The sequence below is a fragment of the Cherax quadricarinatus genome, chromosome 61, assembly GCF_038502225.1.
Source record: "Cherax quadricarinatus isolate ZL_2023a chromosome 61, ASM3850222v1, whole genome shotgun sequence".
NCBI classification, from domain to species: domain Eukaryota; kingdom Metazoa; phylum Arthropoda; class Malacostraca; order Decapoda; family Parastacidae; genus Cherax; species Cherax quadricarinatus.
In genome coordinates this window covers 13,172,957-13,187,857 of record NC_091352.1, presented here as the reverse complement: position 1 = coordinate 13,187,857, position 14,901 = coordinate 13,172,957, and the positions used below count along the sequence as shown (strand labels likewise).

Here is a 14,901-nt window from a genome sequence, read left to right as displayed (position 1 = left end):
TACCAGTGTAAAACATTTAAAAGTTTTCTGTTACACACTTGTAAGACAGGATGGTTGTACCTCTGGGTAGGAGCTGTCTACTAACCTATTACTGTATCTATGTAATAAAAATTCACTCTGTACTGTACTAGGCAAATAAAAACCTATACCTACAGCAATAGATCATATTCCAATGATAAAAGTATTTGATTAGGCAACACCCTTAAAAAATAAATAAATAAATTTGAACAGCTTTAGAAAAATGCACAATGTACTGTATTACCCATATAAAAAATTCTTAGCAAAAATATAAATTTATTAAAAAAGAAAAATTACACTATAGCAAAACCCCAATTTAATGGATTAATAGGAGAGAATGGGCATCCTATAATGCCAAGTGTCCATTAACCCTTTAAGAGTCAGAACCCCTGATCTTGAAACTTCCTCGAGGTCAGAAGATTTAAAATAAAAAAAAAAAAAATTATGAAATAAGAGAATCTTTTTCCAAAGATAATGAAACCAAAGGTATGAAAATTGATGGAAAACTTAAGGAATTACGCTCTTGTCAAGTTGAAGTCATGGCAGTATTTAAACATCGGTGATTTCACCCACTCTGAGCCTTATTTTCGGCCAATTCTATCGTTCCAGGAATCCAAACTCATGGCTATTTTGCTAGTATTCCTTCTATTCTACTGATTGAGTACAAGAAACTCCCCATTTACTTAATTCAAGTACCCAATAACTTGATCAGAAATTAGTAATTTGGCCAATTTCACACAAAATTAAAAAATTGCCAATTTCAAAATAGGGTTCACAATAAACAATGTAGACATTCCTGGCACTAAAATATTTCCTCTCTTCATTTAGTTACATTCTCAGGCCTCTCCTATATTATGCTTGCTTTCCATTTTGAATTTTTATTCACAAAAAATCAAAGATTTACTTATGCAGATTGCATTATTGTAAAAATTGTATAAATGTCGGTGCATCTGTGGACACACATGCTGTATGACCCTAGTAGGTTTAGCACTTTGTTTTATTATAATAATGTGGACACAAATTAGACGAGTTGGACATGTATTTGACAAGTTATGTAATTTGTGTACTCTGGAATATGTATTGGCAAAAATCAAATATTTCTGCTACTTTGCGCTCAGTTTGAAGCCACTTTCAGCCCTGAAACCAATCAAAATCACCTCTGTTTCTGTTATGTATTTTTCATTCTATCATACGAGACCAAGAAACCAAAAATACAATAAAAATCGTACAAAAAAACGCAAAACTGTTTTAAACCATAAACGCGGTTACAGTTTTTCTTCCCATTATGCACTGCTTGCTGCAGTAATTTTTTTATATGGTGCACCCTTACCATATGGACCTAATCTCTCATATCTAGGCCCAAATTTATCACTCACAGTTTATCTGAGCTCATGGTATAGAACTATGGAACCGACCCAGGCTTCAAAGCTGTAATACTATGGGACCAACCCTCAAAGGGTTAAAATTAGAATACCACAACAAAAATGGACAATTCTGGAAGTGACAGACTTTGTCTGCTGCTTCCAGACTATCTTAATAACAAGCTTTGTCTGTTAAAATCCAAAATTCATTAAATTGAGGTTTCACTGTACTACTGTATACAGTGCCAAATTTTAATGAAAAGTGTTACACGTGTATAAAAATCGTTCCACTTACCTTGCCCAGGCAGCAGTGGTGATCTAGGCATTGACTTTGTTTCAAGACTCGTGTGGCTTTCCTCATCTCTCATATTGTAGAATAATTTTTTTTTTTTCAACAAGTCGGCCATCTCCCACTGAGGCAGGGTGACCCAAAAAGAAAGAAAATCCCCAAAAAGAAAATACTTTAATCATTCAACACTTTCACCTCACTCGTACATAATCACTGTCTTTGCAGAGGCACTCAGATACGACGGTTTAGAAGTCCCCCCAAACTGTCAATATCCCAAACCCCTCCTTGAAGGTGCAGGCACTGTACTTCCCATTTCCAGGGCTTAAGTCCAGCTAACTGGTTTCCCTAAATCCCTTCGCAAAATATTACCCTGCTCAAACTCCAACAGCTTGTCAGGTCCCAAAAATCATTTGTCCCCATTCACTCCTATCTAACAAGTTCACACATGCTTGCTGGAATTCCAAGCCCCTCACCCACAAAACTTCCTTTACCCCCTCCCTTCTTGATATTTTTACTATAAATGCATACATTTGATGCAGGCTACATAATACACTTAAAACACCAATTTAAGATGAGCATACTGCACAAAATGCCACATGGATATAAACAGAAGCACAGATTTGTTCCAAGGAAGAGGACAAGTCCAATTCCTCTGACGAAGAGCCATTCACCGTCATCAAGAAGCTTCCTCTGAGGTATATGGTGAAGAATTAATTTATATTGAATAATAAATATATGTTTTGGAAATATAAATATTTATTTAAGTACAGTATATCTTATTCCTGTCAATATCAAAATATTTGTTTATAATATTTTTTATGCAGTTTTGAATGTTCTTGGCTGTCATGTAGGGGGAAAAGGAAGGTTAGGTATAGGAAGGAAGATTACTAGACTAGCTAGAACCTTAGAGGTTACCACGAGCTGCTGTATTAATCAGACTCATTTAAAGAGTGCATGACTGATATTTATATTTTACCATTATTTTATGTTCCCTATAATAGGCCAGATATCAAAGCTTGCCCATCTTATTAGGTCATTTTCAGATCAACAGTGATTTCCAAATAATGAAAAAGCATACATTAGTATTGAATACAATCCATTGGCATTATGTACATCTGCAGTGCAAAATAATTAATTACAATAAAAGACTATGTAATTATTCAATATCAAATCCTTTTATTGTAAATAGTCACCAGTACTGGAAGGTAAGACATGTTTCCTTTAAAAAAAAATCCCTACTGAAATTAAAAATTACCTGTAATTTGCTCAATTATACTAAAATATATCCCAACCAAAAAGTAAATCTCTAGGGAAAAATCAACCATTATTTTTTAACCATATGAAAGGTGACATCACAGATGTCAGCATTTAATCTTCACTATCCATATTGACTGGTAAATGTAATTTTGATCTTTATTATACATACTGACTGGAAAAAAAAAGTCATGAAATAACATACACACACAAAACTGCAATCAAGACTGCTGACCATGATACTGGAAGTCATGTTATGACTGATACCATGTGGTAATTCATTTGCTGGAAGGGAGGAAGAGGAAGGACATATTCAGAAGATGCACCGATACTCTCGCAATATAAATACACTGGTGTTGAAAATTCATACCACATTTATATCAATGATATTCACACTATTTTAACTTGCAAATCCATGCACACACAGCTTTGAGCACAAACAGATTTTTTAACATTTTGACTGGGTTGAAAGCATCTCCAGAATAAGCCCTAAACAGCGAATTAAGTTATAAACCACCTACATGGGTTATATAAATAATATCGATAATTTATATTTATGCATAAAATGCATAATATCTGACTTCAAAGGACACTTTACCCTAAAGATCTCAAAAACACTGGATAAGAAATTCCTGTAACAAAATATATGCAATGTCCATATTTAGGTTACTTCTGTGGCCTTAAGATGCCAAGGGTTTGGTCCAATGTGTATTAAGCTAGACAGTACAGATGTTAATTACCCAACCATGTCTGATAATCTGGGTATGCCTATGTGATTCTAAACTTGCTTAAAAAAATTATATATATATATATTCACATAAAATAAATCTAAAGCATAGAACCAATAGTATTCTCTTAAGTGTTGACAAAAAATAATAGTATAAAAATAATAAATTATTAATAAAAATTTAATATTCTCAGTAATTCTGTATGGGCAATAACTAAAAATTATCAAGATATTTTGATATTTAAACACTTACAATTAATATATGGGTAACCTTGGCAATTGCCCATATTTGCTGAAACTTGTATTAAAATTTATAATAGCATATGGGATTTCAACACTTAAACCAGATCTTAGAAACCATTATTACAACCACATAATTCATGAAAATGAGTAACTGTGATGATCACAAGCCATCATATGGTAGTCACATTGGTGGCCCCCAAGTTTGAAACCCAAGCTCATCTTCAACAATATGGCTCTAAACCTGTGCCACAAATTTAAAGATTCTTCCATATAATTGCCTCACAATCTCGTGCACTGTTTCTACCTAGAAATTTGATAAAACCAATCATTACTTATCAAAATTGGTAAAACTATATAATTAAAAATGGGCAGCAACTCGTGGGCCACTATGTTGTACTGGCAGTGGTATGGTAGGCCCCTGCAGTGCTTCAGTGGCACCATCTACACACTTTTGTACTTAGGTGCAGCCCTTGCGCAGCAGAATGACCCTGAGTCGTAGAGATTTCCACATCACTGTACACAACACTTCTTATTCACTACATTACCTGCAACAGTCAAAAGAAATAAATTTAAGGTGGTAGTTCAGGAAGATCCATGAAAATTACAAATGCAATAAACCCTAGATTTAACAGACATTGCAAATATTGGAAACAAACTGCTGGGTCAACTGATATGGGAACAACAGACAAAGCCTAGTAGGTACAGAATTGTCCATTATTGTTATCTATTCACTACAATTGTCATTACTGTCCACCTGCATCCCCATTTTTCATAAACCTTTAATTAAAAACTAGGTACTGATTGTCATTTCACTTATTTGTATATTAGCATTTTTTCCTTATCATACCCTTATTGAAATAATTACTAGGCCTTATGTACCATATGAAAGCAGTGTCCAAATTAGAGTCAATAAATTATTATGCAAGGAGCATGGACAAAAGAATTTTCAACAGATCCTTTGGATACGAATGGTATACAATACCGACAAAATGAGATTAAGACACATGTGCAACATTTGGGTATCTTTATTGTAGACGTTTCGCACCTACTCCTAGGTTGAGGGACTGATTACCTCATCTTCTGTACATAGTTCTACTGTCTTCAAGTTATGTCCTAGAATTTGTATTGATAGAGCCACTGGCTGGCGAAACATCTACAATAAAGATACCCAGATGTTGCACATGTGTCTTAATCTCAGATCCTTTGGAGTTTTGTTCATTACAGTAGTGTTGGAAGATTGCTGGTAGGTTACCTCTGACATACCTTTGAAAGGTTTCAGGTTTTCCTACTCCTACAGCCCAGCCTCAGCCAAAAGAAAGAGCAAATTGACTTCAGGTGAGGAACTTAATTATTAAAGAGCAATTGGAGAAATTATTAAGAGAGAAAGAGGAAATGGCTGCAGGCACAGGCTCTGGTGTGACTGGTGTCTTCCCTTCAGGATAGACACCATAAGCCTCCTTTGATATGTCCTTAAGGCCCAAAGAAAGATAAAAAGCACATATACTTCAGTCTAGAATATAAGCTACTTGGCAGATCCCTATGAGGTACAGTACATCAAGAAATCGAACAATTATTGTCTCAGTAACCTAGGGAGAGAGAATGTGATATGGCAACTCAAATTTTCACAGGGTTTCTGTACCTGAGCCAACAATTGTTGTCAAGACACTGGAGACTGATCAGGAGAGGCCACAAAACCAACCTCAAAGTAGATATCATAATCAGAGTTAGGGGCACTTACTGCAATAAGCTAATTAGGTTCACCCTTCAAGTTTTAGGCTACATAATAAAATGCATTATAATGCAGAGAATTCGTAGTTTGGAAGTTAGGAGGAGGTGCGGGATTACCAAAACTGTTGTCCAGAGGGCTGAGGAAGGGTTGTTGAGGTGGTTCGGACATGTAGAGAGAATGGAGCGAAACAGAATGACTTCAAGAGTGTATCAGTCTGTAGTGGAAGGAAGGCGGGGTAGGGGTCGGCCTAGGAAGGGTTGGAGGGAGGGGGTAAAGGAGGTTTTGTGTGTGAGGGGCTTGGACTTCCAGCAGGCATGCGTGAGCGTGTTTGATAGGAGTGAATGGAGACAAATGGTTTTTAATACTTGACGTGCTGTTGGAGTGTGAGCAAAGTAACATTTATGAAGGGATTCAGGGAAACCGGCAGGCCGGACTTGAGTCCTGGAGATGGGAAGTACAGTGCCTGCACTCTGAAGGAGGGGTGTTAATGTTGCAGTTTAAAAACTGTAGTGTAAAGCACCCTTCTGGCAAGACAGTGATGGAGTGAATGATGGTGAAAGTTTTTCTTTTTCGGGCCACCCTGCCTTGGTGGGAATCGGCCGGTGTGATAATAAAAATAAAATAAATAAAATGCATGACAGCAACTATAATCTTGTATTCCCTTAACCTACATCAGTTCTGGCCAGGAGATACAGACAATTCATCTGGCAAAGAAAATCCATGGTCAATGAGAAAATAATTTAAATTTTTGTAACAGCTCGTATGATGGCCTAGAAATATATACTCAGCTAGCAAAATATGTAAAGCTTCTCCTCCCTTTCCTTCATCTTTAGGGTTGCAGTACAGTACAGCATCACTAATTGATTTCACCCTCTCAGATTCTAGGGCATTTTATACCTAACTGCAGTCCTCAGCATTAAGTGTTCCATTATCCATGCATAATGCAGCAAAGGACAAGGATTTATCTTGTGTCCCTATGTGCATAACTTTTCTTGAAAGTCAACTGTTCACAGGCTATATGTATGAGGCTAACTGGTGAATTTCCCAGCCATGACATGTAATTGTTGGTCAGTAATGATGTATTAATGTTGGGCATAATTTGTGTGGATTTATTATTTTTAATGCATAGCGGTAAAATTTTACAGCACCTGGAGAATGAGAGACAATCAGGTTCGAGCTTAGAAAGAGGAGGAAAAGTCTAATTCCTTGAATCAAGAACCCTCCTTTAAGGGGTCAATTTGAGAAGCACCTTTAGTTCTTGCACAAAAAGTCCTAAATAAGCAAAAATGCACTATTGCCAATGACAGCTGTGAGGTGTGCAATGTGTACTACACAGGCACTTGGGGATAAGACTGAGGCACCAACTCATGACAGTTAGATGGTGTTACAATGTATCTCCCTTCAGCTGCTTCTCTCTATCTACATTAAGAACAGTCTTTACATCTCTGTGATAATTCTTCTATCTTTTTACCTTACCTTAGATTCATCAGCCATTTTAATATTCTTTATTATTTCTATTTGCTTGATAATAGTAGAGATGGTTGATTGTGGAAAGTCATACTCGTGCATTAATTTCTTCCTTGATCTTCAGAGGAATGGCCTATTTACTGTGCACTTTAGGGGTTATGATGACTAAGTCGTCATAATTATAATGCAGAAGTACTTATAAAGGGTAAATAATCACGAGTTAGTGCAGAAAACACCTGTAATGGCTTCAAACTGAAGAGTAAACAAACTATAGTACAAACTCTGCTATTGGCTGAGATGTTACCACACACACATTCAACTCCACTGCTGATTGACTGCTAAGCCACCTTCACAGCCCCAGACTCCTACTGGCTTAGACACTGTCCAAGAGGCCAGCTACCCCATCACAGGTTGGCCAAGTCCTACCCACGTGCACCAACCATAATAGTAATAATCTTTATTTCTAAAAGTACATAATACAACTATTACAGACTTAGTTGACATCATTAGCATACTACTGTATATAGAAAGCCCCTGGTTATGTAGAGAATTAAGGGCAGCTTAGGTTAATCTTGTTCCCCAGGATGTGACCCATGAATCATACCATCAAATGCATGTTGTATGTCGTAATTTTTCACTGCGACTCAAAACTAAATTCCTCTATGAGGGTAAATCATAACTCAAGGGACCACTGTACATACAATGTCAGAGTAATGGCATGATGATACACATGTCTGATCGCGCACAATCCATCTTAGAGCAGGAGGCAGTAATTTTTATTATTTATATTTTATTAACACATCAGCCTTTTCCCACCAAGGCATGGTGGCCTGAAAAAGAAAAAAACTTTCGTAATTCACTCCATCACTGTCTTGCCAGAGGTGCATTCACACTATGATTATAAAACTGCAACATTAACCCTCTGAGGGTCCAAGCCGTAGTTCTACGCCTTGTCCACAGGATTCAAGCTGGGCACACATATGAAAGAATGGATCTATGTGGTAAGTGTGCCCCATATAAAACAAATCCTGTGCATAATGAGAAAAAAAAAACTGACCGTGTTTTTTAATTAAACAGCGACTTTGCTGTGTATTTTTGTAAGACTTTTGCAGTTGTATTCTCAGTTTCTTGGTCTCATTTGATAGAATGGAATATATAGTACAGAAATAGAGATGATTTTGACTGGTTTTAACAAAGAAAATAGCTTGAAATGGAGCTCAAAATAGTGGAAATGATCATTTTTTGCCGATGTTCAAGAGTAAACAAATGATGTCAAGAGTCCAATACACATCAACTGGTGGGTCTAATATACGTTCACGAATGCGATCATAATATGCATACAATTATTATAATATGCATAACAGCATATTGTATGCATAACAGCATATTGTATATGTATGGAAGAGGGTAAGGTACCTAGGGATTGGCAGAGAGCATGCATAGTTCCTTTGTATAAAGGCAAAGGGGATAAAAGAGAGTGCAAAAATTATAGGGGGATAAGTCTGCTGAGTATACCTGGTAAAGTGTATGGTAGAGTTATTATTGAAAGAATTAAGAGTAAGACGGAGAATAGGATAGCAGATGAACAAGGAGGCTTTAGGAAACGTAGGGGGTGTGTGGACCAGGTGTTTACAGTGAAACATATAAGTGAACAGTATTTAGATAAGGTTAAAGAGGTCTTTGTGGCATTTATGGATTTGGAAAAGGCGTATGACACGGTGGATAGGGGGGCAATGTGGCAGATGTTGCAAGTGTATGGTGTAGGAGGTAGGTTACTGAAAGCAGTGAAGAGTTTTTACGAGGATAGTGAGGCTCAAGTTAGAGTACATAGGAAAGAGGGAAATTATTTCCCAGTAAAAGTAGGCCTTAGACAAGGATGTGTGATGTCACCGTGGTTGTTTAATATATTTATAGATGGGGTTGTAAGAGAAGTAAATGCGAGGGTCTTGACAAGAGGCGTGGAGTTAAAAGATAAAGAATCACACACAAAGTGGGAGTTGTCACAGCTGCTCTTTGCTGATGACACTGTGCTCTTGGGAGATTCTGAAGAGAAGTTGCAGAGATTGGTGGATGAATTTGGTAGGGTGTGCAAAAGAAGAAAATTAAAGGTGAATACAGGAAAGAGTAAGGTTATGAGGATAACAAAAAGATTAGGTGATGAAAGATTGAATATCAGATTGGAGGGAGAGAGTATGGAGGAGGTGAATGTATTCAGATATTTGGGAGTGGACGTGTCAGCGGATGGGTCTATGAAAGATGAGGTGAATCATAGAATTGATGAGGGAAAAAGAGTGAGTGGTGCACTTAGGAGTCTGTGGAGACAAAGAACTTTGTCCTTGGAGGCAAAGAGGGGAATGTATGAGAGTATAGTTTTACCAACGCTCTTATATGGGTGTGAAGCATGGGTGATGAATGTTGCAGCGAGGAGAAGGCTGGAGGCAGTGGAGATGTCATGTCTGAGGGCAATGTGTGGTGTGAATATAATGCAGAGAATTCGTAGTTTGGAAGTTAGGAGGAGGTGTGGGATTACCAAAACTGTTGTCCAGAGGGCTGAGGAAGGGTTGTTGAGGTGGTTCGGACATGTAGAGAGAATGGAGCGAAACAGAATGACTTCAAGAGTGTATCAGTCTGTAGTGGAAGGAAGGTGGGGTAGGGGTCGGCCTAGGAAAGGTTGGAGAGAGGGGGTAAAGGAGGTTTTGTGTGCGAGGGGCTTGGACTTCCAGCAGGTATGCGTGAGCGTGTTTGATAGGAGTGAATGGAGACAAATGGTTTTTAATACTTGACGTGCTGTTGGAGTGTGAGCAAAGTAACATTTATGAAGGGGTTCAGGGAAACCGGCAGGCTGGACTTGAGTCCTGGAGATGGGAAGTACAGTGCCTGCACTCTGAAGGAGGGGTGTTAATGTTGCAGTTTAAAAACTGTAGTGTAAAGCACCCTTCTGGCAAGACAGTGGAGTGAATGATGGTGAAAGTTTTTCTTTTTCGGGCCACCCTGCCTTGGTGGGAATCGGCCAGTGTGATAATAAATAAAAATAACAGCAGATCTTCTCTTTTTTGGTGTGAATAAAAAATCAAAATGGAATTCTTCCGTAAAGCCTGGAAACATAACTAATAAACAGAGGAAATGTTATTTTAGTGCCAGAAATACCTGCATTGCTTATTCTGGACCCTATTTTGAAATTGGAATATTTTGAACTTTATGTGAAATTGGCCAAATTACCAATTTCTGATCACTTTATTGGGCAGTTGAAACAGTTGATTGGGCAGTTTCTCTATTTCAATAAAATAGAAGTAATACTAGCGAAGTAGCTAAGAATCTGGTTGACTTGGCTAAAAAGAGGAGTCAAGTGGACAAAATTGCCGATGTGTAAATATCTCTGACACAGCAAAATTCGCAAGTGTAATTTCATGAATTTTCCATTAAATTTCATACTTTTTGTTTTATCACCTTCAGAAAAACTTTACCATTTCATAAGAAAAAATAGTAAAACTTTTTTTTAAATTCTTGGACCCTGTGGACAAGGTGTAGAACTAAGGCTCGGACCCTCAAAGGGTTAACACCCCTCCGTCAGAGTGCAGGCACTATACTTCCCACCTCCTGGACTCAAGTCCGGCCTGCTGGTTTCCCTGAATTCCTTCATAAGTGTTACCTTGCTCACACTCCAACAGCACGTCATGTCCTAAAAACCACTTGTCTTCACTTCTATCTAACATGCTCATGCATGCTTGCCGAAAGTCCAAGCCCCTCGCACACAAAACCTTCTGTACCCCCTCCCTCCAACCCTTCCTAGGTCAACCCCTACCCTATGTTCCTTCCACTACAGATATATATGCTCTCCAAGTCATTTTATTTTGTTCCATCCTCTCCAAGTGTACAAACAACTTCAACAACCTCCTCAGCTCTCTGGATAATACTTTTAGTAACCCGCACCTCCTTATTTCCAAACTACAGATTCTCTGCATTATATTCACACCACATACTGCACTCTGACGTGACATCTCCACTGCCTCCAGCCTTCTCCTTGTTGCAACATTCACCACCCATGCTTCACACCCATAAAAGAGCGTTGGTAAGGAGGCAGTAAATAGCAATTAAACTCTCACGTCGGAGATAAAAAAAAAAGTCTATTTGGCAAATGGGAGAAGCAAGCAGGATTAACATGATAAAGGAATACTTGAAATGTAGAAAACATTTACAAAATAATGAAGCATCAGGAATGGAAAAAAAAAAAAATACGAAGAGTAATCTCACTTGCTTTTGGTGGGAGAACTTTTGCTCTCCTCGGTCAACCCATTGCTGGTTGCTGAGGAGCATGTTGACTCCTGCTTCACTGGTGAGACGAATGAGCTTGAGGAACCATTATAGGATGAAAAAAGCTTCTTTGATGATCTACGCTGCTCCTCCCAACTTGCTGCTAACTGCTTCTGAACACTTGGATCTTGCATTCTTGGTAAATGAAAAACATTAGTATCAGATAACAGCACAGATATGTATTAATTCTGCATTTTTAGAAATTGTCACTTGTCAATATTCGTGTTAGTAGTATCAAAGGTAACTAATGTACAGTGGAACCTCGGTTTTCGTTTGCCCTGGTTTGCGTCGAATTCGGTTTTTGACGACTTTTTTCGTCAAAATTTTGTCCCAGTTTTCGTTCATCACCTCGGTTTTCATCGAGATGACAGTGGTCCACCATACTGAACTTGCCTGCCCACGCCCACACAAAGCATCCCACGCATTCTGAGTCAGTCTGGCTTTGTTTCTCGTTGGTAGAGGATGGTAGTGATGGTGGTAGAGGGTGGCAGCGGTAGTGATGGTGGTAGAAGGTGGCAGCGGTAGTGAAGGTGGTAGAAGGTGGCAGTGGTAGTGATGGTGGTAATGGTTATGATGGTGGTAGAGGGTGGAAGTGATGGTGGTAGAGGGTGGTTGTGATGGTGGTAGAGGGTGGTTGTGATGGTGGTAGAGGGTGGTTGTGATGGTGGTAGAGGGTGGTTGTGATGGTGGTAGAGGGTGGTTGTGATGGTGGTAGAGATAACTTCTCCTCCCTCTCCCATCCTTGCCATCTTCCATGCGCCAACAAGAGCCTTCAATAAAGGTAAAAGTGATGTTAAATGTTCATTTAACCATTTCAAGTCCTTTATATTTATTTCTCATTGTTTTCTATATGTAAAACTATAGTTATTATCTACAAAATGTATTTTTTTGTTAATACTTTTGGGTGTCTGGAACGGACTAACTGGATTTACATTATTTCTTATGGGAAATATTGCTTCAGTTTTTGTCGAACTCAGTTTTCGTCAGACTTTCTGGAACGAATTAATGACGAAAACCGAGGTTCCACTGTATATGAAAACATATGCCCCCACCGGAAGCTTCCCTTCCTCAAAGGAAATAGCCTTCATCTAGAATGTGACACCTGTTATATTCAATCTTCATATAACCAAGCAGGTCAGATATATAGCATGCCTTAGGTTTAAAAATAATAGTTCTAAATGAAATGCAATTAATCGACCTTTCTAGGGGTGGTGGAGGAGGGCACAAAGAATTTGCAAGAGTAACCACAGGTGGGCATTAAGAAAAGTGGGGTTTCAAATGTGTCAAAGTGTAATACAAACATTTCAAAACCAAGGTAGGACAGGACAAGAAGATATGAAATAAAACCCAAAAATGGAGACAAAAATGGAGAGAAGACAAAGTATCTAAAAAACATATTTTACATTTTTTCATGATCACTAACATAAACCACAATTCAACTGTTCAGATAGTGTAACACTACCTAAAAGAGCAAAATATGAGAGATAATGCAAAACAGGGATGGATATTTTATAAAAGCATCTCTTGTACAGTCGAACCCCCAAATTCATGAGCTTTATTTATACAGAACACTGTACTGTGGTTTTTAAAAGATGAGCATCTCATAAACAACTTCATTTTTTTTTTATTAACACATCGGTTGTTTCCCACCAAAAGGCAGAGTGACCCAAAAAAGAAATACTTTCACCATCGTTTACTCCATTATCTTGCCAGATTTGCCTACACTACATTTAAAAAAAAAACTGCAACATATCAACATCCCTCTTTCAGAGTGCAGGCACCATACATACCACTTCCAGGACTCAAGCCCAGCTTGCCGGTTTCCATGAATCCCTTCATAAATGTTACTTTGCTCACACTGCAACAGCACATCAAATCATAAAAATCACTTGTCTCCACTCACTTCTATCTAACACGCTCACGCACGCTTGCTGGAAGTTCAAGCCCCTTGCACACAAAACCTTCTACACATTCCCTCCAAACTTTCCTAGGCCAATCCCTACTCTGCCTTCCTTCCACTACAGATTTATATGCTCCCCAAGTCAATTCTATTTCATTCCATCCTTTCTATATGTATGAACCACCTCAACAACCCCTCCTCAACCCTCTGGATAATACTTTTAACCCCACACCACCTCCTAATTTCAATTATTCAATTTTTTTTCAATATGCTTTTTGTCAAGGGGGACAGGAGGGTGGCACACCACCCCTAAATTGAAAACTAACCAAAGGACTTCATTCAAAATATGCTCAATAGGTTACCCCATTCCCAAATTTCCTATCTTTTTGGACATTTGTTTCTAGGAATGTCAGTATTAGCTAGATCAGAACATTACAGTGGAACCTTGACTTAGGAGTGTCCCAACATACGAGTTTTTCGAGATACGAGCCATCGCTTGGTCGATTTTTTGCTCCGAGTTACGAGCGAGCTTCCCCCACTTCCCCCTCAACCCAAACCTGCACACCTTGCTTGTTTATCTATGATTTCATGCTTTAATTCCACGGACATCACCCTCTTTTTCTTCTCAGCACTGTCCTTTGCACTTACTTTCTTAGGACCCATGGTTAGAAAAAAGAAATTTGGCAAAATTATTTTTATTGTATTAACACATCGACTGATTCCCACCAAGGCAGGGTGGCCCGAAAAAGAAAAACTTTAATCATTCACTCCATCACTGTCTTGCCAGAGGGGTGCTTTACACTACAGTTATAAAACTACAACATTAACACCCCTCCTTCAGAGTGTAGATACTGTACTTCCCATCTCCAGGACTCAAGTCCGGCCTGCCAGTTTCCCTGAATCCCTTCATAAATGTTACTTTGCTCACACTCCAACAGCACATCAAGTATTAACCCTTTCAGGGTCCAAGGCCCAAATCTGGAGTCACGCACCAGTGTCCAAGAATTTAAAAAAAAAAAATTTGTTATTTTTTCTTCTGAAATCGTAGAGAATCTTTTTGTGAAGGTAATAAAACAAAAAGTACGAAATTTGGTGGAAAATTGACGAAATTATGCTCTCGCGAATTTTGATGTGTCAGCGATATTTACGAATCGGCGATTTTGCCGACTTTGACTCCCATTTTAGGCCAATTACATTATTCCAATCAACCAAATTCTTAGCTATTTCACTAGTATTACTTCTATTCTATCGATTGAGCACAAGAAATCGCCAAGTCAACTGTTTCAACTGCAAAATAAAGTGATCAGAAATTGTTAATTTGGCCAATTTAACACAAAGTTCAAAATATTCCAATTTCAAAATAGGGTCCAGAATGAACAATGTAGGCATTCCTGGCACTAAACTAACATTTCCTCTGTTCATTAGTTATGTGTTGAGGCTTTACAAATAAATTCCATTTTGATTTTTTATTCACATAATGAATTTTTATTCACACCAAAAAATAGAAGATTTACTGTTATGCAATACTGTAATAATTGTATAAATATCATCACCATATTTGTGAATGTATATTAGACCCACCAGCTGACGTGTATTAGACGT

The 14,901-nt window shown here is 38.1% G+C and overlaps 1 protein-coding gene across 7 annotated transcripts in view; it reads right to left on the bottom strand.

Annotated features, from left to right (window-relative positions):
• Positions 1-1,709: 1,709 nt before the first annotated feature.
• Su(z)12 (Polycomb protein Su(z)12) overlaps positions 1,710-14,901 on the bottom strand; it is a 235,063-nt gene continuing 221,871 nt past the window's right edge. For 5 of the 7 annotated variants that reach the window (XM_053791982.2, XM_070098232.1, XM_053791985.2 and 2 more), the window contains 2 exons: positions 11,344-11,534; positions 1,710-4,437 (listed from right to left, as the gene is read on the bottom strand). In XM_053791982.2, the coding sequence (XP_053647957.1) occupies positions 4,403-4,437; positions 11,344-11,534 (226 nt within the window). In that variant the 3' untranslated portion in view covers positions 1,710-4,402. Of the gene's footprint in view, positions 4,438-11,339; positions 11,535-11,563; positions 12,170-14,901 lie in introns of those variants that run through there. The other 2 variants (XM_053791984.2, XM_070098233.1) reach the window with 2 other exon arrangements.